The 27,909-nt window shown below is 39.8% G+C and overlaps 1 protein-coding gene across 2 annotated transcripts in view; it reads right to left on the bottom strand.

Annotated features, from left to right (window-relative positions):
- The window catches only part of LOC109415184 (alpha-protein kinase 1), a 199,512-nt gene extending 172,525 nt beyond the window's left edge, over positions 1-26,987 (bottom strand). Inside the window, exon 1 of one of the 2 annotated variants that reach the window (XM_062844253.1) lies at positions 26,543-26,987. In XM_062844253.1, coding sequence (XP_062700237.1) covers positions 26,543-26,551 — 9 coding nt within the window. In that variant the 5' untranslated portion in view covers positions 26,552-26,987. The remainder of the gene's footprint in view (positions 1-26,542) is intronic. The other variant, XM_029855763.2, reaches the window with a different exon arrangement.
- Positions 26,988-27,909: the final 922 nt, after the last annotated feature.

Raw genomic sequence — 27,909 nt, 5'->3', positions numbered from 1 at the left:
CGTGAAGCGATGGAAGAGCTGTACCGCGCTAAGAACACACGAAAGTACTACGAGAAGCTGAGCCGCTCGCGCAGAGGCCTTGTGCCGCAAGCCGACATGTGCCGAGATAATCACGGGAATATTCTCACGAGCGAGCTTGAGGTGGTCGAGAAGTGGCGACAGCATTACTATGAGCACCTCAATGGCGACGTTGCAAGTACCGAAGGTGGCGCGGTAACAGATCTAGGAGTATGTGCACAGGACGAAAGACTTCCGGCCCCTGACCTCCAAGAGATTGAGGAGGAGGTTGGCCAGTTGAAAAACAACAAAGCCGCTGGAGCAGATCAACTACCAAGCGAGCTTCTAAAATACGGTGGGGAAGCACTGATGAGAGTACTACACTGGGTCATTACCAAGATTTGGGAGGAGGAAGTATTACCGGAGGTGTGGATGGAAGGTATCGTGTGTCCCATCTACAAAAAGGGTGACAAGTTGGATTGCGGGAGCTATCGCGCGATTACACTACTGAGCGCTGCCTACAAGGTGCTCTCTTAAATTTTATGAGACAGCTATAACGGACCAGGTGCTCGCCATCCGCCAGGTGTTGCAGAAATACCGCGAATACAACGTGCTCACACATCACTTGTTCATAGATTTTAAATCGGCGTATGATACAATCGATCGAGAACAGCTATTTCAGATTATGCACGAATACGGATTCTCGGATAAACTGATACGATTGATCAAGGCGACGATGGATCGAGTGATGTGCGTAGTTCGAGCATCAGGGACATTCTCGAGTCCCTTCGAATCTCGCAGAGGGTTACGGCAAGGTGATGGTGTTTCGTGCTTGTTGATGTACATTGCGTTAGAAGGTGTAATAAGGAGACCGGGGATAAACACGAGTGGAACGATTTTCACGATTTTCACGATCCGTTCAGCTGCTTGATTTCGCTGATGATATTGAAATTATTGCTCGTAAATTAAAGACGATGGCGGAAACGTACATCCAACTAAAGAGTGAAGCCAGGCAAATTGGATTAGTCATTAATGTTTCGAAGACAAAGTACATGATGGCAAAGGGCCCTAGGGAGGAATCAGCGCGCCCGTCACCCTGAATTTATATCGACGGTGATGAAATCGAGGCGGTTGAAGAATTCGTGTACTTGGGCTCACTGATGACCGACGACAACGACACCAGCAGAGAAATTCAGAGGCGCATTGTGCCATGAAATCGTTCTTACTTTGGACTCCGCAGAACTCTACGATCGAATAAAGTTCGCCGTAACACGAAGTTAACCATCTACAAAACGCTGATTAGACCGGTCGTCCTATATGGGCACGAAACATGGGCCCTACGTGCAGAGGACCAACGCGCCCTTGGAATTTTCCAACGGAAGGTGTTGCGTACCATCTACGGCGGAGTGCAGATGGAAGACGGGACTTGGAAGCTGCTGCGAGAACCATAAAGCGAAAATCGGGAGGCTACGGTGGACGGGTCACGTCATCAGGATGTCGGATAGCAACCCGACTAAAATGGTTCTCGAGAGTCATCCGACCGGTACAAGACGACGTGGCAGAGGCCACCCCGGCCTTAGCTTGATCGGTAAGGTAAGTCATCGACCACTAACCTACCAAAGAAAAATAATTGGATACGATGCCAGAAAACCTGCAGCGCTGCTGTCATCATCACCCCTCTCCACCCCTCGAAATGCACACATATTGTACCCACATAGCATTCATCATGGAAGAACCATCCTCGGTTGCATCTTCCCGTCGTCGATCGATCAGCAGGCGCCTTGGAATTCGACCTCCGCTTACCTACAAACGACGACGGCTGTCAGCCGGTCGTCGCGGATCTGTAATTCGATACTGTACACGCTGACTGAGAGCCTCGATCGATGCCTACGATGGCCATACCTGGTATGGGGACAAACCCACTACTGCCTGCTGCCAGGTTTCCTAGCCGTAGGGCATCCCCCATCTGACACAACCAAATGAAATGAAGCTTCTTTATGGCGGGTTGCAAAATCGCTGTCCACCGCCGCCTCAACCTCAACAAGTAGGTAAAAGAAAATAAAAACTTGCAATATCAGATGGAGAAAGATCCAACGACGACGGCAACGATGATGATGCCACGATGGACCGGATTAACTCGGCGGGATGCAAGGCGCAGTAAAAATGCACTTAACGTTTTGGGCAGGCTGCAGGCAAAGTTCAACGGTCGAGCGAGGAAGAAAGTTTATTGCGTTATGTAATGTGAGCAGAGAGGGTCCGGTCGGTTGCCTTTTGGGCATCGCCGGTGGGGATCTCAACCAACGGGTTTAGCTTAATCAGGGAAATAAAAATGTCAAGGATGTTGGTGCAATGATATGACATTACAAGTGAATTTGTCACATCAGATGATCTCCGCGTGCTCTTTCGACTTAGCAATAGAATTAAGTAGGCCGCACAAAATCGTAGGTGTTGTATTTGCAGATCAATGCATGATAGGGTATTGGTTCCCTTCTTAAGCATGTGGCACCCATTTTCATCCTACAAAAAACAAAGGATTGAAGCGCTGTTTGTTTTGTTTCTTATTTTTGTATTTTTTGTTAGAAGTGAGCACCCATGAAAACAAAAAGAACGGAATCAATCGGTGCAGTAATCGCTTGTTTTCGCATAGGATGAATATGGGAGCGTGAGATTAATGATGGCACACATACCCTAGATGCCTTTTTCCCGTCCGATGCAAAAGTTCCAAGATCTCTAGTCTTAGAGTAAAGTCACCAGACGTCTTGGAATATTCGAGACAGTCTCGGATTCCAGCAACCCGTCCCGCGTTACCAAGTGTCCCAGAAATCGTCACGGATACTACCGCATAGGGCGCGTTCACAGTTGAGCGATTCCACGAACAAGTGGGAAATTTTTCCAGTTTTTATGTGTTGTATTTTTTGATTTGCATGAAACCTTGCATACAAGTTTTTGGGGAACAAAAACGCCGTTTTGCATACTTGGTTCGCCATTTTGAATCTAGCCTTACTTATGAGAAGGGCCTATGAAAAATGCACATGATATCTTCAAAAAATTGTATCTCGGCGGTGTCTTCGGCGAAGTTTTAGACAATTGTTGGTGCTATATGGAGAAAATATGCACGGTAAAAAAAGTTTGGTTTTTGTAATTTGAACTAAAATATAGATTTTCCCTTAAAAGTGACATGTCAATATTTTTTTAATTATCCTTATGTTATAGCTGACTAAAAATGCTATCCAGTGCACAGTGGGTTGTTCTGGAGAAAAATAGATTACAATGAAAAAAAAAATGTTTTAAAAAATTATGATTTTCAAAAAAAGCTATTAAGAAAAGTCAAAAAAGTTTGTCGCCCTAATTTTATGAAAGTACATCAAATTTGCAAGCAAAAAGTACTTCGGTAACATTTTTCTAAGATGCACCGTTTAGAAGATATTGCTAATTTAATATTGATTTTTTTGATAACTTAATAAGTTTTAGCCCTTTTCGGATGTACTCCGTGTTTCTCCAGTTTCAAAAGTATTTTTTTCGGAAAGATTGGAAAATTTTGAGTTAAAATGACACTGACAGCTTAAAGATTTGAGTGAAATTCTCTGCCTTAAAAGTATTTTGAAAAACAAGTTACAAAATCTCATCAGGAACAATGATTTCTTCCAGTGGTTTTTGGTGTACTGTGTTGAAAATGTACATTCAACTCTTGCATATCGTAAGCTCCTCAATTGGCAAGATTCAAAAGAGCGAATAAGGCTTATTTTTCAGGGATGGTGATTGTGCGCAATAAAAAATAACATTATATGTTGTACATCAGTTTATATTTATTCCTGTATTTTTATCAAATTATTTAACAATATCGAATATTTTGGCATCATTGTCAGGACAGTTTGAATAAAGCTTTGCCTTTACTGTATTTTCTGATAGAGGAAGAAATGAGTAGAATTTTTGAGTTCCTTGAATTGTTTTTGCATTATTATATTGATTATTTAGCTGCAAAGACATATTTTCGTATTCTTCTGTAGTAGAATAACAAAATGACAACTTTGTAAGTTCTTCTTCTTTTCGTTTGTTTTCCCAATTAAACAACTCTCTTGCAGTCTTTATCGGGTGTTCGCGTTCTTTGGCTAAACTTGCTCTGGTAGCCATGCGTTTTATCGTACCTCCAATAGCATCGTATGGACCTTTTCCGTGCGATGTTGCGAAGAAATGCCATTCAGCGTCAATACCATACTTTGACTTAAACTTACAAAGGCTAGAAAAGTTTCTTCGGTTTTTATACTGTGAAGCAGCACCATCTGACATAAAATATATTTTTTTCATGTTTTTATTTTGATCAATTTGTAAAAAGTTTATCATTTTATCTTTGTCAGAGCTAAAATCATTTTTTACCTTACCGTAATTCGGGGTCAAATTGATCACTAAAAAAAACTGCAGACAACATTTGTAGCAATTCAAATATTGGCAAAAGTATTTCTGCGAAACCAGTACCGAGTGGATCTCAATGAAACAACATGACCGAATTGTGTTCATCAAATTTAAACTTAAAGTAACTTCAAAAATTAAAAAATGAAAATGCCCCTTTGGGGAGAAATTGATCGGCATACAATAAAAGATTGAACATTGTTAAAATATACGAGAAGAAACGAATGAAGAAAATCATTGAAAGTTATGTGTGTTGCTAGTTCATGTGTCAAATGGATTGTCTCTCACTCGGAGAAAAAATGAGGCAAATCAGAAAATATTTCTTCCAAGACTCCATGTGAAGAACATTAATCACAGTCAATTAGATGGTCGGCATTGGACCACAAAACCACCCAACAATTGGTCAGATCTTTCCAATATTATTTATTTATGAATAATTCTACTTCAGTATATATATACACTCCCGATCAAAAGCTTCAAATGCTTTTTTATCAATCAATATATATAAAAATGCAGTGGCATACGTGGGACCGCGCATAACTTGCGAACGGAGGGTCCGATTTGGGTCGTCTTAGTTTTGTTCTGTTAGTTTTCACACAAGGAAGGTTTATGAGGCAACAAACATGGACAAATTGAAAGTTTTTGAAAATCGATTCTTCATACATTTTGAACGGGGACATGGACTTGACCAAAGACTTGAAACGTCAAAAAACGCAGTAGGCAAGACAAAGTTTGCCGGGGTCAGCTAGTTTGTTATATAACTTCATATTGGTTAAAAATTCGCTATTTTCAACATCTTTCCATCTATTGGAATGTGATTCAGTTCATGATCTTTCTAAGTTGATCAAAAGATTTATAAACGCTTGCAAGGACTTGGCCAGGTGTGCGGAGCTGAGGGGGTCTATGATATTGTAGGGGGCTGTTCATAAACCACGTAGACCAAAATTTGGTTATCTCAGATCCCCCCTCGTAGACTTTTGTCCATACAAAAAAATAGAAATTTCCCCAAAAGTCCCCAAAAGTCTACGTGGTTTATGAACAGTCTCTGGATAGTAGCGACATCAATGGATATATTCAACTTTGCAACTCCATCCAACATTTGTGCAAGTATTCATGCTATGCTATGCTTTACGTATTTGTATTTCTTCTGCTGCCTGTAATAGGTGCTGCAATGACCTGGGCTCTATATTTCCATCTCCTATTGAATTTTTTAGCGTCAATTGAAATTTAATGCCACTTTGTTTCGCACTCTCACACAGAAGCACTCCTATCAGCATCGAATCCATTTCTCAGTGTTGCACGATTTATCGACGAAATAAATAACGAAATTTACAGAAAAATAAACCGTTGAGCGTATCACCATTTGAAACTATTTTCTTTTTTATACTTACAAGCCAAACAATCCTGCAGTAATCAATACGGTGAAGCATCCCTTTTCATTGAATGGTATAGATTACCGTATTATGACATTAAGTGGTACCGAGATTTGCAGAGATTACGTTGTTTGCTTTCATTTCCTCGAGCGGAGTTTCGAATTTTGCGAGTGTGGAAGAAGAAACCAGTTTTTGATGAACTCATTGTACAATTGATTTTTTTTAATATACCAAGCTGCGGATCACTACCGAAACAACTGAATCGAAAATGCGTTAGAAAATGTATGATTTGGCCTAATGCGTTTTAAAACGCATATGTCAATGCGTTGAAAAATACGAAATGCATGACGGTTTTTTTTAACCTTAATGCGCCATAATGAAATTTTCTCTGAAATCCTTGTGGTTTTGTGTGCTTACAAGCTGGGTGTTCTAGATAAATACTACACATGAAATACAAAACAAAACTTCATCGAACTTCAGGAAAATGCAGTCTGTCAACAACAATCAAGACAGCGTTCATAAATATCGTTAGCTTTCGTTTGGTGTGTAACTTTCGCTTTTCCAGACAAACCTTGAATAAAGGCTGAAGTTGATGAGAATGTTTCACTAAGATTCATTTCTCAATTCTTGTTCAACACTTTGAAAGAAACGCACTAGACTGCATTTTAATACACAACATGTAAATTATTGCGTTTCACTTATGTTTCTATGTGAAGAAAACTGATTTGAATTAGCATTTTTTTTTATTGCGAAAAAATATTAATTCCAGTTACGCTCTTTTTTCACTTTAATCCGTTGCAACGCTTGCCTTGACACACACATTTTTCGTTTCGGTTTCTCCCTCCCAGCTTACAAAGATGTATCGATTTATTCAGGTTTTGTTGTGGTTTTTCGATCATGATGATGGTGGCTCCAGGGAGGAACCTTCTCTCTAGCTAGAACGTCTTCCAGGTTCCCGGGTGGAAAGATGTTACGAAGAACTTCCACACCGTGCAGATAATCTGGTCCTGATTCATTAGGCAAATGATCATTGAGCTATTATTACAAGTTTTATTTTGATGTTACATTTCCCATTTTAACCTGTGAATAATGACCCAAGTTCAATTTACATTTTCAATACTCTGGAGTTATAGAGCATCAGAAGATTTCATCAGTCTCATTTTGATGGCATACATTCAGGTCATTTCGGGTAATGATAAACTCGGCATTCAAAACTTAAACTTACACTTCAACCAAATAAACAATAAACACAATGCGTGCATCGCCTGCTTTTCAGGCGAATCCTTGACCTTACATCTCTCTATACCTCCTACTACGTGTCCGTAGTACTTATGAGGGTGTCGCCGAGTCAGGCCTCTCGTTGAGTAAGTCCTACACAACAACTCCTCCCCATATCCCAAGTTACGATAAATATGGACGTGACCAGGAATAACGACACTCATGCTTTTGATATTCTCGTTTTAAACTGGGCCAAAGTTAACGCCCCATTTCTGTTCCGAAAATCAATCTGGACATAATTTTTAGAAGAAACATTGATATTATTAGTGGGAAAAATGAAATTCGCGGCAAACATTGTCAAATTTCACGATCTTTGACACCTTTTCGTCGATATTCGGCTGCCTTTGTCTCCACCATTCGCAACACAAGCGATCAAACTACTGTGCTAATGTCGAATGAATGCGCTTGACCACGATTGCGTCTTCGGGAGATGATGCGGTTTTTGTTATTCCTGTCTTTCCCATAAAAAGAGCTGTTTTGGATAAATGTATGTTTCGTAATCGATTTATCACACACGAATAAACTAATATTATACCAATCTTAATCAAAATTTGCTGAAATCTTGCTATGTAAACAAGCGACCTGTGCCGCTTCACTTTACGTCTGGCATCCACGCACCAATGCGTGAACCCCTTGTGAGTTTTTTTGAGATCCCCAAACATACATTGAACTTATCACTTAGCACATCGTTGCACGAGACTGTTGAAGCATGAATTCGTGCTCAAGAAAGTTTCTAGGAAACCTTAAATAGCCGCAAACTCAATCAATAAGAAAATAAAACAAGCCGATAATAATTACACCAGAAAAAAAGTCAATGTGATGACAGGCAATCGCTTACGGTGACCGTCAGTAGCTTCAATAACATCATATGTATGTACAAAGATAAGTGTATTGTAAAATGTTGACTGCTTTGCATGGAATTTTCAAGTAAAAAGAAAAGAGTAACCAAAATTGGCTGTAAATCTAAAAAGGGCTTCAGGGTCACTTGTAATAAGCAGTAGGTACACGACCGTCCATGGAGCATTGACGGTTTCGCACGGTTGGCGATACAAAACTGTATAATTACCAACTCGGATGCCAATTGAAGAACACCTCACGATGATTTCGCTATTTGAATAAGGCTGAACCGAACCTGAATTCAATGTCAATCTGGCGGTTGTCGGATGCGCTTCAGTGATGGAAAGTAATGAATGCCTACAAAACGTTGGAACGTGATCGCAATTGGACTTCGGGCTGGAACTGAGCCGTCTTGCCTCGTTTGGTAAGCAAGACTTTTTCCTCAAACTTCAGTTTAGAATGGAAGCAACGGAGCGATGGAATGCTTAGCTCAGATACACAACAATAAAAGCTACATGTTGGTGCTCTGTTTTCTGCCCAACAACGTTGGACTTTTTTGTTTTAAACCAGTAAATATGGAGCGCAGAAATGCCATCAATCAATAACTCCCCCAACTCCTAGCTTCGTCAGGCACAAACCTTGGCGACTTACCCAACATGCATAATCTCACAACCAACCGAGTCACCCTCCTCTTCTCACCTCTGCTGCTGCCAGCAATTGTTCAACTCAACCCATCGCCCAATAACGATTGCTGAAATTGAATGCACCAATTTGTTTCACGGCAGTAGTGCAACCCTTTTTTGCCTCAGCCAGCAGCGGCAGCGTCAGTTGCGGTTTCGGTCTCGCTCCACAAAAAGGGTAAAATCAAAAATCAATCAAATTTCGAGCTCCACTTAGATTCAGTGCCTACCACACTCGTTACCTTTGGCAGTCCCGAAATGGATGGTGCATCGTAGAGACGCTGCACCACAGCAGCAACAGCAGCGTGAAGCGCATAACGATCGTTTCGATCTTTGCCCTTATTGAGAGGAGCTCACCGACCATCAACCACCGACCGTAGCTCGGCTACGGTGAGGCGATATTTGCATTCGACTGCTGCTACCCATTCTGGTCCTACCTACCTACCTACTGGCACTTTGCGAAGGAAACTCCGACGTAACCTGCTAAGCCGAAGATGGTGGTACCATTTAAATCGCCAGGCTGGCTGGCTGGTGGGAAACTCGCAATCCATTGCCGATATCAATTTTGCATTTCCAATTTGGTTTAATTATAACGATTGAATGCACCCCGAGTAGGAAGGTCCAACATTTAAAGAAGTCATAATCGGAATCTTGAACTTTTCCAAGGAAGTTTGGAATTCGGGTAACACTCCCAGATATTTATATTTTTGTTCGCGTTCTGGTAGTTACCATACCCGGATAACTATCAAGCATTTGAACTGTTTTCTGCCTTTCATAAGCAGTTCGATTGCTTAGCTGCCTTTAATCAGTAAGGTACACCGGGGCAAGTTGAAACGGGTGGGGCAAGATGAAACAGCGGGTTAACATGATGTTTTCTAATGATGATAAACAATTTGAATGTCATAACACATAGTTTTTGCTTCAAACAATCTTTTAGTGAAGAATAAATTTCAAAATTGTATTGAACTCTATTTAAAAACTTCGCGTTTCATCTTGCCCCACCTGTTTCAACTTGCCCCGGTGTACCTTATAGGCACAGAAAGCGCTCACACCTTTCGGCTGTTGATGTTTTGCACTGCTTCAGATTTTTCCACTTGAGAGCAATCAAAATGTCTTTTTATGGCTCCTCAGCCTGTCAGCTCTTTGTCAAATGTACGGTAAACTACAACTAATTCCGAACAGCGATTGTTGGCCAGACGTAAGAAGAAGAACTCAAAGGACTCAAAAAGCTGCTGCTCTTCAGTCCAGCTAATAGAAATACACTAGAACTCCAATGGCACTATAGTCACGTTTCTTATTCAATTGTTTTAATAGCTTTGATTGCAATAATTTACTATATTCAAGTGTCCATCTTGTAGAGGACTTTTTGTTATTGTAAACAAAATTAACTTGACTCTTCTAGTACCGCTGCTGACGCTGTAAGGGCGTGGCAAACTAGATGTTAGTCACACAAACAGTCGCGACACTGGACTTCTGTGGCTAGTTATTCTACTGTCCAGCTGTAGCAATCTCAGACTCGGACAATAGCATAGCATAGCCGACCGTACACATCCAGGGGTGGTTGTCGATAGAGATGTTTAATGCGGCAGAAAAGCATCCTGGGACCTGACCAACTTATTATTCAACGACCTGTTTGGTCGACATCTGGTCAGGTCATAACAATCAGCGGAAATGGGGTGGAAATGTTGGTTAGACATCCATTTAAGAACAAACATCTTGAAATCCTGCATAAACACAAATCTCAAGAAGCAAGCTTCAAACAACAGCGCATTTTATATGTATTTTGTTCTTGCTCACTTGTAATAAGCTCGAAATATATAGGTCAGGTACGCTGGTTTGTGCTCAAGGAGGTTTGGGTGCTCCAGTGCTTGAAAAATGAATCGTTTTTTTCCTTAAATGAAGCCAAATTTGCTCATTGCTCCTCTTTGACTAGCGCTTTTCAATCCAGAGCGGTAGCTTTATGTCTTCATTGACTAACATGTTTCAGAAGCAAGTGGGAGTATGAGCAATCAATTTTATTACTGAGAGTGAGAGTGAGAAACGGTTGTTCAGCAGCGTGGTGACTCTCTAAATCTGTCTCTTCGCTGGTGTATACGGTAAAGAATAAACTTGAATTTTATCCCGTTATAAAAGTGCAAATGACTTAAACTAAAACTAAATCGATTACAATAGTCACGTACAGCATTCCCATGCCAACAAAATGATTGTTCTTACAAGTTTTGAGCAACAAATAAACCCACTGAATCATTTCCGCATCTTCACACTAGCCGCAGTAAGTGAGCATGAATGATCACTAGTCGGTTTGCTTCACCAGCCAAACGATCGATGAGGAATAGCAGTCGCAGTTGATTCGGTTTTTCGTTGCTCCCTTTACGAGTTCACTCAGATTCAAGCACTGACGTGCTCAAAATCGTGAGTACGTTCCTAAGTCGGACATTATGGCGGCCATTTTGGGATTCTAACAAGTATGTCCCTAAGAACCTCGTTAAGAACATGCCCAAAACTTGGGCCACTATCCTAGAGTTGGAAATTGTAAAGGATTTAATGCTTTATGCTTTCCTTGAGGGGAAAGCGTGTGACAAATTGTTATACAGTAGACGTTCGATAAGTGCAACATGTATACGTTTCAGTTACCGAATGAAAATCGTTAACTGCAACGACTGACAGCCGTCAAACAGTTGTCAATTGCTATTGGACGCTGCCAGAATGCACTCAAAAACATCGCAATGCAGCTGCAGTGCATCCGAAAAACATCGCAACTCGGTTGACGTTTTGTTTTTGACAGATAGCGGTGCGATAACTGCAAAATTGTTTCACTTAGCGGACTTGCAGTTAAACCGTTTTGCACCGAACGAACGTCTACTGTACTTGGCGCTAAAATATATATTATTCATATTTTTGATTAAATTTTGTGTTCTTTTCAGCTGAAATAGCATGATTATCAACATCCACTTTTGTTTTTGGACATTGTTTTTATTTGTAGTTGATGCTATGTCCAACCAGCGTATATTTTCACGTGATTTACAATCTTGCGCATTTTCCACCCTACTGGACCTTTCTCGCAGTAAGCATAAGTGCAGGATCGTGGATTAAACTGTGATTTTGCATCGAACCGTATCGATGCTGAATAAATGCGCCGAAGCCACCGACACGATTGGATGCGAAATCCTGCGATTTATCCATGATTCCGCACATATGCTAACTGCGAACGGGGTCCAGTATGATGGGGACTGCAAGTTGTGCTAATTTATAACTTGCTGGCTGGCGGAAGCTCCTTCTGGGATTCCTCAAAGAGTTCTCTCCAGGATTCCTTCAGGAATACCTTCCGAGACCTCCCCAAGTATTCTTTCTAAGATTCCTTTGGAAATTCCTTCCGTGATTTTTCCAAAAGTTCATTCCAGGATTCCTTCAGTAGATTGTTTTGGGATTCTTCAGGGTGATCCTTCCTTTTGAAAGAGTTTTAAAAGGGGTTTTTCGGGATTCCCCCAGCAATTCCTTCCAGGATTTTTCCACGAATTCCTTCCGGGATTCACTAAGGTGTGTATTCGGAGATTCCTCCATGAATCCCATCCAGAAATCTTTCAGGAACTTCATCCAAAACTCATCTAGGATTTCAGGGGTTTCTCCCAGAACTCTTCTAATATCTGTCCATTTGTTCTATAAGTGTTTCCTCTAGAAGTTCCTGTTGAGATTAATCAATGGATTCCTTCTAGAAGGAGGTCCTTTAGGAAGTCTTGTAAGCATTTCATAAAAAAAAATCATAGAAGAATTCAATAAAGAACCCCTGTAGTAATTCCAACAGCAATTTCTTTAAAACTTCGTGAAAAAAAACCATAATAAACTACTGAAGGAATTTATTGAAAACATCTGGAAGAATTCCAGAATGAACTATCTGAGGAATCCTGGAAGGAGTAAATGCAGGAATCCTGAAAACAATTCCTGGGAAGAATTCAGAAGAAATCTAGGGAGATATTCCTAAAGAAATCCTGGAAAAAAATCCTGAAAGAACCATGGAAGGTGTTCGTGAAGCAAACCCGGAATGAACTGCCGGAGGCAGAAAGCTCTGAAGGAAATCTGGCAGAATTCCCGGTTGAAATTCCAGGATGGATCCTGATGTATTCTCAGAAGATAATTCTAGAAGAATCTGGATAGGAAATATAGTGGCAACCCGTGCAGAAACTTCTGGAGGAATCGCATTGGGAGTTCCTGGAGGAATGCTAAAAAGAGTTAATTTAGAAATTCCAGAAGAAGCTCCTAGAGAATTTTTGGACAAAAAAAACTGAAATAATCCAAGAAAGAACTTCTGGAGAATTTTAAGAATTTTCTGGAGGGATCTTAGAAAAAACTCCTGGGAAAATTCAGGAATAAATGTATGAAAGAATCCTAAAAAAAACTTCAAGAGGCAAGAAGAAACATCAGGATGAATTCGAGAAGGAACTGCTTGAGGTATCCCAGAAGTAATTCCTGGATGAATTACAGAAGGAACTGCAACAAGAATATTGGAAATATTCCTCGAGGAGTCCCAGAAGGAGCTCCTGCATGAATTTTGAATAAAATTCCCGGAAGCATCCTGGAAGAAACTACTGGAGTAACCTTGGAAGGGGAAATTTAAAAAGGTACTCTTGGATGCGTCCCAAAAAGAACTCTTTGAGAATTCCTAGAAGGAAACTCTTTGAAGAAGCACATAATGAACTCCTGGAAGAATTCAGAAACGAAGTCCTGGAGGATTCTCTAAATGAACAGCTGGAGGTATTCCACAATTCGAATATCGTCAACAGCAAGGACACGAAACGTCAGAGTTAGAAAATTTTCAAATAGCAACAGCCCTATAGGGCACTGCATGAAATTCTCTCCTTCTCTTTCACTCTTACAGAAATTTTGTAAACAATAAGGCCAAGAAACGTCAAAATCCCATACAAAATCAAAACAGTGCAGTGCCCTATGGTCCACTGCACGAATTTATGCTGGCCTGCTTACTCTCACCGCAAGTTTGACGTTTAGCGGTGCCGACACCGCTCAAACGTCAAATTTCATGTGAGAGTAAACAGGCCAGCATAAATTCGTGCAGTGGACCATAGGGTAAATCGACAATTGTTGATGTTGTACGGCTATAAACTCGTCAATTGTTATACACCTCATAACGTGGGTAACAATTGGCGATTTACCCTAGCAATATTTCTTTCTGGGTGCTGCTACCAGAGCGCAGCTACTGCTTTCTATTAGCTTGCGTTTATTCATTTCAAAATTTATTACGCCTTGGATTGCATTGGAATTCAATATTTTCACTTACACATTAAAAAACTACTTAACACACGCGAAAAAGCGAAATGCATCCGCACTTGGCAAGGCTTGCCCCATCTTTTTGGCTAAAATATAAACGACTCATAAGAAAGTGATCATTCGTCATAAATAATTCCAAAAGTCCCAGTGAAGAAACAGGGATGTAAGCAGTAATAAATAACAAAAGTTCCATAAACAAATAGAAAAATGCATAAATAAATCAAAAGTTTCCATAAATAATTGATTTTTGAGCAATTAAAGAAGTCAAAAATGCAATGAATAATTCAACTGTTGCAATAAAAAAAGCCAATTTTCCCACCAAAAAACTTCAAATTTTCCTTAAATAAATTCGATTTTTCCATAATAAATTTAAAAAATCACAATAAAAAAAATATCAAAAAAGCAATAAATAATTCAAAAAGTGCAATAACAAAAAAATAAATTATCAATAAATATCAAAAAACGAGCAATAAACGTAAATGCATTTTGTGCCAAAAATTATATAGATCATGCGGCGAAGCCGCAGAGAGGATTGAGGAACTGAGGCGGCAGAAGGCAGTTTCCGATATCCAATGCACCGCAACTGCATCGATTCGGTTCTAGGCAAACCACAGATTCAAGAATTTGCCCGGTATAATGCAAACATAGATGTTATCCCTTTTTTAGGTCCGACGAGCGATAGCGAGTTCGGACAGCAAGCAATTGCTCGGTAATTTGCAATCATAGTTACGCAAGCTTTTCAGTCGTTTCAGTCATATAAGTGCGATTCAGAATTTCACTGTATCATACTTTCCTGCATTTGTTTTTTATGGGTAATTTCGTCATTTTTTATTGCATTTTTTGAATTTTTTATTGCTTTTTCTATATTTTTTTATTGTGAATTTTCTAATTTATTATGGAATAATCGGATTTATTTATGGAAAATTCGAAGTTATTTGGTGGGAAAATTGGCTTTTTTTATTGCGACAGTTGATTTATTCATTGCATTTTTGACGTTTTAAATTGCTCAAAAAACAATTATTTATGGAAACTTTTGATTTATTTATGCGTTTTTCTATTTGTTTATGGAACTTTTGTTATTTATTACTGCTTACACCCCTGTTTCTTCACTGGGACTTTTCGAATTATTTATGGGAAATTTTGTATTTATTATGGAACGTTTAATTGTCTGCCCATCTTTTTTTCCTGGTCATAATCCTGGAGATTATGGCCATCAAACCGTTCTTTCCGTGGTTCCTCTTTTATAAGAAAACTAGCTGTACCCGGCAAACTTTGCCTTGCCTACTGCGTTTGTTGACGTTTCAAGTTTCTATCCAAGACCAAGTCCCCGGTCACAAATCCCATGGAAGATCGATTTTCAAAAACTCTCAATTTTTTCATGATTTTTGCCTCATAAACCTTCCTTGGGTGAAAACTAACAGAACAAAACTAAGACTATCAAAATCAGACCTTCCGTTCGCAAGTTATGCGCGGTCCCACGTATGCCACTGCATTTTTATATATATAGATATATAAGTCCAGTTTCGAGTTTGAAAGGAATCGCTCAAGAAACTCCTTGAGCGATTCCTGGCAGAAACTTTCTACGATTACTGCCATTTGAACTGTCATTTCTTCGCAACTGCGTACTGCGATCGAAGAAAAAGCGGTTTCTTGAGCCATTCAGGCAAGGAATTTCCCATGCATCATGATAGGCTGAGAAATTCCTTCTGAACTGCAAACAGCGCTATAGAAGAAGATGTGCCAAGAGATGTGCGCTTTATGTATGGATCATAAGGTAATGGTAGGTGAGAGAGGATCGTAGCAGGCGGTGTGCGCGAGCGGCTGCGTTTTCGAAACTGTCACGCGTTTTCTTAGCTTCGCTTTTTTTTTAGATTATGACCGGCTGAATTGAGAAACGGCTAATGTTGCAAATTTCGCATCGAAAAGTGCTTGTAAATAAATCTCCAAATAATTCGCGATTGTTATGAGAGTGTGTCGTATTCCCATCGGAGTGCCCAGGTATCCAACTAATCTTCCTTTCCCATCCCTCAGCTGTCGCAAAGACGTGGCCAGGATAGCTTTCGGCCGTTGGATGGTTGCGTCAATCTGATCTTAAAGTCAGACATTAGCTCTGTACTTTGGTATCGGACGCGCGCCATCAAGCAACCGAAACTGCACCGCGCTTGCACTGTAGACGACGAGCGAGGTTTTTTGGTAGTGTTGTACTTTTTACAACAGCGCACGTCCTGAAGGGTTAATAGTGGTATAGGACTGTTCCACCTACGAATAGAACCACCTCACGATATATTGCAAATGTTTTTGCGATATTCTCCTAGAGTTTCTCTCGCGAATCCCCTTGAAGATTTTCCGCGTTTTTTTTATCAAAAGCTTTTCACGGAATTCCTCCCAGAGTTGTTACAGGACTTGCTCCTAGGATTTCTACTAGAGTTTTCCACGAATTATCTGTTAGAGTTTCTCCTGTAATTTCTCCAAGAAATTTCCGTGAGCTTTCTTCCTGAATTTCTACAGGATATTCTCTGGATATTTCCTAAATTTTCTCGCGGGATTTCTTTTGAAGGTTCACATGAGACCAGCGCCTGAGATCTGAGACCGAGTAAGCTTCTCCAAGGACTTCTCTCTTCTGATTATTTCCGTTGTGGGTCCTGAGATGTCTATCAGAGTTTTTATGAATATATTCTGGACTTGCTCCTGAGATTTTTATGGAGTGCATTTTGGAACATCTGCAGGAGCAATTGCTGAGATTTCTCATGGCGTTCTTCCCGTGATTTTTTCAGAGCATTCTCCAGTTTTTTATGGGTTATTCCCAGAGAACTTCCTGGAATCCCTACCGGAAATTGTACCGAGATTGTGGATGCTTTTTTTTGGATTTCTTTAATAGTTGCTCCCGGAGTTCTGCTAGGATTTTGCCAGGAGTTTTTCTCGGAATTTTTACACTGGGATAATTTTTGAAATTATTCAATTATTAAATTAATTCTCGGAAAAATATTGGTAGGAATCTTGAGAGAAACTACGCACAGCCTCAATAGAGAAAAGTCGAGGTGAACTTCGGAAGAAATGCTGAGAAAACCTGGGGCATCTCGGAAAAAATATTGAAAGTAATCCTGGAAGAAACTATTATTGCGGCGCTCATAATAAATCCACATTGGGCGGCGGCGATATGCCCGCGAGGAGATTCCCGCGATGCAGACGCAATCAGGCTTATTCTGCGCGGCGTGTGAGGTGAGACGAGTCGAATGAGGTGACAAAAGTCGACTCGCCCCATTTGATTTACATTAGTCGTCTCACGTCACGTGAGACGAAACCGTCCGTCTCACCTCACACGCCGCGCAGAATAAGCCTGAATGTCACCCACCCAGCAGCATCGCAGCAGCCTTCAGGCCGTTCATATCAAAACAAAAGTTAACACAATGGCCAGAAATCGTAATACTGCGGTAAAATAGAAAAAAATCCAACGGGGTTGCGGTGGTTTCGACCGCCGCAGTCGTTCCGCAAACGTCAAAAGTGCTCGGTTCACGCTAAAAAGCTCTCACTCACTTGGTTGCCATAAAATTCCAAAATAATGAAAATTGTTTCATTTATGGTTTATGTAGTCGCAATTGCTGTCACAACATGTAACTTATTTCTAAACTATATTAGGTGTAGTTTTAGCACTTTAGTATGCAGCTGTACGCCATTAAACATAATTTAGATTCTCAACTATTTATTTTTGTTCCAAGGTTGTGTGCATACTTTTTGAAGTGTGCAGCAGTTTGACGTTTGCGGAACAGGTCTTCTTTGTCTTCTTCACTCCGCCAGGTTGGAAGATTTCTCTGGATAAGCAATAATATTTATCGCGACATTGATTCCAGGGGTAGAAGCTGGCTGTCAACTGGGAACAAATTTCGCCTACCGTCTATCATGTCTTAGAACCAGTAAAAAGACGTAACTACCAAACAAGAAAAGTTCAATTTTCGATTGCAAAACTGAATTTGATACCGTTTTATTATGCTAAAAGCAAGTCAGTATGTGATTTAAACACAAAGGATGTTATGTTCAGCATTTTAGATTGAAAAATTTCATTCCGAAAAAATCAGTGTTCTGTTTTCACCATTATGAAATATTAGCCTCTACTCTCGTTTGTTTTTGTTGTTGTTTTGTTTGGAGTGCGAAAATCGGCTAAAAATTGAAAACTCCCTGGGCGATTATTTTTCTCAAATGAGTGGATAATTTAACACTATGACTCGAGTAATTTCGATAATTACCGAAAACACTGATCATAAGCATCAAAATTGAGAGAAAAACACTGATGTTTATGCTACTGTTGATGTTTATAAAACCATTAAACAAAAGATGTTTACAAATTAGAACCAACAGTAGATGGCGCGCAGGTGGGCATTTTTGGGTGGGCGTAGAGGGTAGGACCTTACACCCCTGGTAGAAGCTGACTGTCAACTGGGAACAAATTGCACCTACCCTCTATCATGTTTTAGAACCAGTAAAAAGACGTAACTGAAAAACAAGAAAAGTTCAATTTTCGATTGCAAAACTGATTTTAATACAGTTTTATCAAAAAGAAAGTCAGCATGTGATTCAAACATAAAGAATATTCAGCATATTAGATTGAAAAATGTCATTCCGAAAAAATCAGTAATTTGTTTTCACCATTATGAAATATTAGCCTCTACTCTAGTTTGTTTTTGTTGTTGTTTTGTTTGAAGTGCAAAAATCGGCTGAAAATTGAAAACTCCCTGAGCGATTATTTTTCTACAATGTGAGAATAATTTAACACTATGATTCAAGAAATTTCGATAATTACCAAAAACACTGATCATAAGCATCAAAATCGAGAGAAAAACGCTGATGTTTGTTCTACTGTTGATGTTTATAAAACCATTAAACAAAAGATGTTTATAAATTAGAACCAACAGTAGATGGCGCGCAGGTGGGCATGTTTGGGTAGGCGTAAAGGGTAGGATCTTCTACCCCTGATTGATTCACTATACGCATACGCATCACCTCGTCGGCTTTGTGTTTAATAATCGGGATGTTATTTAGTGATGCTGCAGGGGGATGCAGCTTCATCTTTTCTATTTCCACATTGCGTCTGTATCGCGTGCATCTCCTCGCGGCTATATCGCCGCAGCCTCATGTGGATTTGATATAAGCGCCGCATGCAGATTTTCTGACCGCCGGGTCGCTCATAGTGGTGCGGTCATATTTTTGCAACTTGATGGAAAAGAAGAAGACAAACGCGTTTCGCGGATTTATCTTGCAAGGCACAATAAGGAAATTCAAGGAAGAACTTTGAAAACCTCTAAGGGACATTCTGAGAGGAACTACGAGCGTAAGCGCGCGAGAAAATAAAAAAGGCGTAAAACTGTCTGGAAGATATCTTTGGAAGAACTTCTACAAGAATCTCGCAAAAACCCTGAGAGAAACTGTTAAAAGATAATAGTTACGGTATCCAATTGCAGTATAGTATCATTTAAGACAAAGGAACAACCAGAGAGTTTTTAACTACAGAATGAATGAACAGTTTAACTTCCCTGCCCTTTAGTTCAGAGAGGGTTTGGGCAGCGTCCTGCCAACTTGGTCGAGGCAGGGTTCTTGGGAGAACAAGTAAAGGGTTGTTGAAAGATTATGTAATGTAATTTATTTTGAGTAAATAAAATCTATTTTTTTCCCAAACATGTTACGTAATATTTAAACAGCTTCATCAACGCTGATATTCTAAAGTGCTAGAATGATGCATTGAGCTTGTAGGGATCCCTTGAAGATGGGATGTAAATCATTAACTCGCGATCGCGCGTTTTCGTACTTCAGGGAAAAAGTACATTACATTAATGAACGATTTTTAAAACACATCCGATATGTTGAAAAATTAATGATTTGCTATCCATGTCCGTGGAACCATTCTGAACAGCCATTGAGTGAATACATTGGATTGTTACATATTTTCATCTTGCGAATCGACCAGCCATATAAAAACTGAACCCAGTGTATCACCACAACCTCTCTACTGTACCGAATAACAACTACTAATCATATCCTTTCCTTCCCTTCTTTTCTTTTCTTTTCCTTTTACATGAGCAAAATAACAACTCCGAGTATTTCTATCACCACGGCCACATCTAATTAACGTCTCAACCAACACTGGAACGACCACACTGATTGGGCTACCACCTTGGATCTAGCTGGGCGAGGGGCAGCGTTTCTTACTCAGCCGCTGGATGCCAGAACAGACGCTGTTTGAGCCGCACCTCCTTGGTGAACAAACGCTCGAATCGTACCTCCTCAATCTAGCTGAAGTCAGAAGGACAACAGTGCCCAGTAGGCCGTCCCTATTTTTGCAAAAGTTGGAAATATTAAAAGTTCAATATTGCAAAACAATCGTTTTAGCTAAAAAACCATCATGCCAAAATTTGAAGTCCCTATCTCAAGGCTAAGTGATCCCCCACGGGGCCTAAAGTTCTCAAATATTGTATGGGGTAAAAAAAATCATGAAATTTTTTCGACGAAAAACATATTCTATTCTACTAGAATCGGTGATTTTAGGACCCTAAGGGCCCAAAAATGTGCTCAGAATTGCGATATCTCTTCTCGTTTCTGAGTTATTGACAAAAAACTACCCGAAAATGAACATTTTGACCATTTTTTGAAATGCCTGAGAAAACCTGCCATATTTTGTCCGATAACTCAAAAACGAAAAGAGATATCGCAATTCTGAGCACATTTTTGGCCCTTTAGGGTCCTAAAATCACCGATTCTAGTAGAATAAGATTTTTTTTTCTAGTCGAAAAAATTTCATGATTTTTTTGACCCCATACAATTTTTGAGAACTTTTGGCCCCGTGGGGGACCACTTAGCCTTGAGATAGGGACTTCAAATTTTGGCATGATGGTTTTTTAGCTAAAACGATCGTTTTGCAATATTGAACTTTTAACATTTCCAACTTTTGCAAAAATAGGGACGGCCTAGTGCCCAGGCTGCACTACCAGCTAAGCACACAACTCTTAGCTGACGGTCTTTGTCATCGCTTGACCCGTGGAAGCATGAGGTAGGAACTTGTGAAGACCAGAGCTATGTTGGACGCTCTCTTTATCGACTCACCGTTTTGCAACCCAAATGAAGAGGAATCGTGAGTAAAAATCATAAAAAACACTTAAGGTAAGAACATAACAATTCTGTTTCCAACGTGTGATTAACCATCAAATAAATCCACTGGTCACGTGTAAGACGTATTTTTGACTAGGTGGACATCGTGACAGGTTCTATACGTTGACGTTTTCAATGTAGTTGGCATTATAAGAATAACGTGAGAGTAGGAAATGTTTATATAGACATGACCGATGCTGAGAATCCTAGGGGCTCCCTTATTTATCATAAGTTTACTCCAAGCACTGTGACGCTGAGACAAGTTTGCTTACAGTTGAAGCTTTTATGTTAACATTCAAATTGACTGCTATTAGAAGATTATGAAGGAAATTATTATTTTAAAATTAGGTTTGTTTATTTTTATAGATTCTGTTAGGGATGAGTACACCATAGTTGATGGATGGTCTTTATTAGTTTCAATTGCTAATACAATAACCAACTAACCGACTTTACCTTACGACCTGACTTAGTCGATATTATGACAATAAAAGTAAAAGAGCAGGAGTTATGATGTGATCAAAATCAAAACTTAATCTTATTTTTGTCAGGATCCAGAAACATGGAAAACTGTAGTAATTTGAATGTAGTATAAACTATGCTATGATACGGTGGACATAAGGATAATTCAGACTTCATAGGGATACAAGAGATGAACACAGAGAAGCAAAAGACGACTAGCGACGACATAGGATACATTAACTGTACATTAACATAAGGTGTTCGACTGATAAGTTTTATGTCCGCAACATCAAATGGAAGCTCAAAAAGAGAGTTATTTGAAGATTATTCCAGTGCTGTAGATGACCAACATCGGTTCATCATAACAATATTGGTATTTAACTTGAAATAACTTTCAGAATGCACAATGTAACTTGGGATATTTTTTGATTATTGTTTGGAGATGATGTCAGAAAAACTAGTTGCCCATACCGGCTACAAACGCTAGTTCTGATAATTGTCACTGAGTAGTCTTCAAAAGTATCAAAACATTACATTTCTAGAGCTTCCACAAAATACGGGTGTGATGGGAACAGTAAGCGGCACTGTATTTTTGATAACTACTACGACCCAATACTAAATACTGCACACTTTGCTCAAGTTGACGACATCGTCTAGTCCATCGTGAGTATTGGTCATAGTAGGGGGAAAGTAGGGAAAGGGTCCAGGCTTTGCTTTCAGCTGTCCTGCAGCTCCACCTGGTCACTCTATAAAAAAAAAAAAAAAAAAGAATGAATGAACAGTTTAACTTAAAAACTAGAACCTAATCAATTAATTGAGAACTGAGAACTGTTGGAAAGCTATCCCGGAAAACGACTATGAGACATTCCTGAATGATCTTTGGATACATTTTTGAAGGATCTCCGGGAAGGATCCAGCGAGAAACTCTGGAAGCATATCTGATAAACCTCTGGAATAAATTTCGGGAGTTACTCCAGCAGAGACCCCGTGAAAAACTCCTGCAGAAATTTAGAGAGGAAGTCTGGTGGAAATCCCAGAAACAACTCACAGAAATCCTGAATAAACATCGAGAACATCTTGGAAGCAGCCGATTATGGAAACAAACACGTAAAACACCTCTGAATAGAAACGTGCGGTAGATCTGGAGATCGCCAGAAAAAGAAAAAAAAACTCCTCAAATAAAAGTTCACGGGAAAAGCTCCGTGAGGAACTTCGAAATAATTCAAAGGAGAAATTGCGATAGAAAATCTAAGAAAGAACCCCGGAAGAAAGAATCTTGGATAGAATTAAGCGAGAAACCCTCAAAGGAAATTCGGAACGAATTTTTGATAGATTTCCAATCAAATTTTTAAACTAATCTCTGAAGGAATTCCTTGTGTTTGAAAGAATTCTTGAGAAGTATCCATCGGAATAGCCAAGCTAATCGGTACCACCCGTTTTTATTCGAATTGGTTAATTTGCTATTGCATTTTCCAGTTTTCCATAGGATTTTCATCGAATTGTCCAACACCAGCACAAAGAACAGACAAGTTCAGTTTAAAACTGTGTAAGGAATTCAACGGCCTACAGTCTGTGGAATTACTGATTGTACTCTTGAATGTTTATTTTTAAAGTGTTTGGATGTCATTTTTTTTAAAGAAAATTTACATTAAGTTTGATGGAAATGCCAAAAAACTCCGGGAAAAATCTAGAAACACTCCTTAATCGTTTTTTTTTTATTTTCAAACAAGTTTTTACAAAAAAAGTTCTTGGAAGAATTAAATAAATAAATAAATAAATAATTTGGGCATTTTTTGGATTTTAAATTTTAAAATTATTCCTAGAAAAACATAGAGAACTCAAGAAATTGGATTTTGTCTTATGAGTACCTAACTTAAAAAATAATATACAAATTATGCACCAAGGAAATGTTGGGAGATTGGCAAGAACGTTAGTAGAATTTTAATCACAGTAGGTCAAGAATATAATTATAAAAGTGTTTACGTTTAACGTACGACAACTACGAAACCTGGACGATTCGTGCTCGTCAGGTGATATGACGAGACCCGAGTTCACCCGAGAAGATTTGTGGAGCTACGTATCTGCTGAAATTGCAGGTGACAGGAATAGACCATTGAGTTGGCGCTCCCAACTATCGAATTCCTGATCGAAGATGCTCAACCAAGGATCATCAGCTTGTACACTGCTGAAGGACTATTATGTGAAAGATTCATCGGTTGGGAAGGTTGCGCTTATCAAAAAGTTGTCAAAACTGGAGCTTACAGAAGGTGGTGTCATGCGGAAACATCTGGGTGAGGTTGAAGAGCTATTCGAGAGAATTAAAAGTGTTGGATGTAGGATGAGCGAAAACATGAAGAAGGCGGCTTTCATCTCAGCAAGGTTGGATGGACGTTTTCACGATGACGTTTGTGAAAACAAAATATTTGTGGACGATTTTCGTGGAAAAGCTTGATTACAGCTTTTGAGGAGGATATTCAAGATGGTTGGTTTTAAGATTCAAGAGCTTAGATTTACATAACGAACCGCGCAGATTTTCTCAATAGCATCAAGAAGATGGAAAACAGAAACATAACATTCTACTTGCGAATTGTGAAAAAGTTCTGTGCGATACCAAACGGTAAAATACAATGTCTGCTGATATTGGATGTTCAGTTTCAGTGTCATAACCGGATGTAATGGCTGTCTGAAAATGTAAACTAAACAAGTTATTGTAGTTGTTTTCAAAGCGAACGAATGTAACATTATAAAGGACGGTATACTGTTATAGTTGGAAAAAGTAGGCGAACTTTATCGATTGAATACAATCGATGAGCAGTGTACTTATTGCGGATTTTTAGAAAATTTTCCACTCTGCGGTAGCCGCCGAGTTCTACCGCAGCTGTCAAAGTCCTACCGCAGCCATAAAAATGATCGTATCATTGAAAAGTTTGGTCAAATCAAAGCATGCTTGCAAAGTGAAATGTTCTGAAAAGCAACAACAAACAATGCTCATCGGCGTCGTATCCAATGCTCGATCCAAGGTATCCTTGGACTGATTGATGATACATTGGTGAAAATCATCAGTCTGACAGCAGCGGTAGCTTTTCAATCTTCCGTAAAGTGGGAAATTTTTTCCAAATTAGAAATAGTTAGAGTAACACAGAAGTAGACTTCCGTTCTTGAAAAGGAGAACTTCAGTAGAATTTCAATCACAGTTGGCCTAGGAATACAATCATATTAGTGCTTACCATCGATCTGTCATTGCGAGTTGCACAAATAAAAAGATCTCTTCGTCATTTACTCAATAAAACCTGTTTTTTCACTGAAGAATCCAACAGGGAAGATTTCACCTAATTTACAGGGAATTTTAAACGATATTGCATTCCTATCTTTATCTGCTTCCAATTCCAGTACCAGATTTAGCACAAACTTATCCATCCGTCAATCAGTTAGTAAATGCAATGAAAAATCTAATATTCTACGATAGTTTTCAGATGGTCATTTTCCGGGTTAAGTATTATAGCCACGGGAACCGTTTGAGAAAGTCCTATCATGAAAGGTATGGCTTACTGCGAAAACCATAGACTGAACCGAACAGATCATTAAACAAACATTAACTTTTGTTACGTTTGCTTTATGAAAAATATTTGATTAGTTCAAACTAATAAAGAACGCATTAAGAGCTGTTGGCGTGCATTTTCCATAAGTATTTACATTTGACAAACATTGTAAGTGTTGATGTGAACTGCCAAACTACTGTTTCTGAGAAACAAAAACGAAACTTGAAAGCATTTGTTATACTTTTTTCCAACAATTCTTCAATATTTCCGGGATTCAGTGTCGATATTGTACCAGAAATATACTAAAAGTGGATCGATTGGTCATGAACAACGGGTAGCCAGTCGATCAATGGTTCAGCACATTCCATCATATCGTTCTTCACATTTTTGCTCTTGAAAATTCAAATCGTGACTTCGTCATATCTTCACTTTAATGAATCTCCGACAGATTTATCCAGGAATTTAATATCGAAATCGTTAGGAAACTTCCAAAAATGTTTCTGCCAGAAATGTTTCCATAAATTTCATACGGAATTGGCCCAAACCTTCTATTACAAATTCTATTTTCTATCTGGACTTTTATATTTAGATGCTTAACAAATTTCAATGAACATTGTAGAAAATTTCGTCAAATTATCATACCGGAATCAATAGAGAATTTTTGGAATTTACTTTTCCAGAAATTCCACTGGAAACTTAGCTGTGCATATTCCTATAAAAAAATCTATAATCATTAAAAAGCATCTCACTAAGAAATCCGCCACTAGTTCATTTAGAATTTCTTTTATTAACTTCACAAAGAAACTTTCGTCCGTCATTGCATTTTGTGTACTATTTCGTCGTTTTTTTCCTAACAAGTTTTAAAGGCTATTAAACTAAATGTGAACGACAAATTAACCACCCTTCAAGAAGACATCATCTCACCGTTCGAAACTCGTTATTTTTTCATACACTGAGGCTGCGTAGCCGTAACAGCTTATCCCATTATGAATTTCGACCATATTGACTCCCAGATTTCTGTTTTACATTTCAAGGTGGTTTTAAATTCCGGAACCACCGGTTGCAGCGTCACCCAGAAACAAGACTATTATATGATAATTTTTTCCACATGTGTGATCAATTTTCGACTTGTCCTTTGAGTCATTTTCCACAGAATTCATTGAAACTACAGAATTCCCTCTTTTTCCATATAGCGCTGGACCACTCTAAAGCACCTCCATCACCGCCGTTAACCATCACATATTTTACCACAGTCCTAGAGGGAGCGAACTTGCTTCCATTATTACAGTCTTCTCATACACTCTCATAAATTTTCCTCCAATCCAATAGAGACATTTTCGCGCCTTGATTTATGCACTCGATTCAAATTTCCTCGACGAGCACTTAGTTAGTCAGGCTTTTAGGTTCATCAATAAAGAGGTTCGTCGCTTGAACGATCATCCCAGTCACTCGAACAACTTCAGCTCCTCCAATTAAGATCGTTTCCATCGACGAGAAACGTAGAGAAAAAAAAATATCGCTTTCGCTACATTCGACTAGGTATAATAAAATCACTCACCCACAGCATCACGAGACACTTTTCCCAGCCAGGTAATTACACCGTGTCAGATGGAACGGATCGTGCTCTTCCAAATTGTTCACTTTTGTTTTTCAATTAGCTTCTTGCTTCACCTCGTTAAACACTGCACTCAAGGGCCACACACTCTGTCACAATGATGCTTCCCGAACTCTCTGCTAAGGGCACAACGGCAGCACCAACAGTAGTAAATCTTCCAGCGAATTCCAATCGCCACACCTAGACCACACCGCACGAAGAGGTCTTCTCGCTGTAAGGTCCCAAATAAAAAAAACGGTCCAAAAAACCACTAGGCTCAGCACGAATCGCCACTAAACTCCCGGGAAGTTTTGTCGCGTCCACTCGCGTCGGATGTCGTTACCAGACTGATCTTCAGCCGATCGCGGCCGCCAACAAGCGCGAGAAAATCGGTGTCTCAAAACCGTCGATGACTGCGCTGCAGAAGAAGGCGCAACCGAAATGCTTTTTTTTCTGAATATTTCACGTGGTCCGCGCACAGATGCAGCATCCCAAAACAAATGCCACCTTGGATCGTCTCTCGCTCCAGCGAGAGAAATGCCTTTCGATGTTTTTGGTGCGCACGTGCGATGTTTTCACTCTCGCAAACGCGCTCTCCCCATTTTAGCGCTCTCGCGCATCTTCGTGGGGAAAGAATGCGCCAGGGACCGAGCATAATTTCTTCCCATGGTTTGCATTTTCGTCCGATGAAGCAGATGCGCGCGCGCACGTCACGTTTTGTGGGTGCAGCAACAACAAGACCGCGAGCTCCCAACAACGTTCATTGGGGTAATGTAATTTAAAGAAAGAAAAAAGTGGTGCAATTGGGGGTGACTTTTTGTTGCTATTTAGAAGCATGCTGCTGCAGCAGCCAGTCAGCTCAGGCGGTTTGGCGAGGAAAATATCAGACAAACAAACCGGCGCGGCGTCCGCGTGTCGATGATGAAGCTTCAGTTGAAGTGGCGGCGGCGGTGGAGAATAAAGTTCAGTGCTCCTCAATCGAAGCACGGTAGCATCCTTGAGCTATGGGGAAGGTCTTGCAGAAACGTGGGTGATGGTGCTTCTCGACCATATGGTCCAGATGACTGAAGATGACCACTGGTCTAACAGCGTCGTAGTCGCTGGTGGCTGCTTTTATCGTACTTTATCAGTCCTCCAGGAGTCAGAGTCTGAGGAGCCTAGGATTATTTCCTAAGCAAACTTATCCACCCTCTAATGTGGACTTATCTCTTTTGGCGCATCCCCCGAGAGGCGAACAATCACCTGGTACCCACGTATCTCAAGTGGAGGAAGCCTAGGCGTGGTGTGGTCTCAGTGTGATCCCTGATGTCTCTACAAAAACCCTTTCATCC

This window comes from Aedes albopictus, chromosome 1, assembly GCF_035046485.1.
Source record: "Aedes albopictus strain Foshan chromosome 1, AalbF5, whole genome shotgun sequence".
Taxonomy (NCBI): Eukaryota; Metazoa; Arthropoda; class Insecta; order Diptera; family Culicidae; genus Aedes; species Aedes albopictus.
This window is presented reverse-complemented; position numbering and strand designations above follow the sequence as displayed.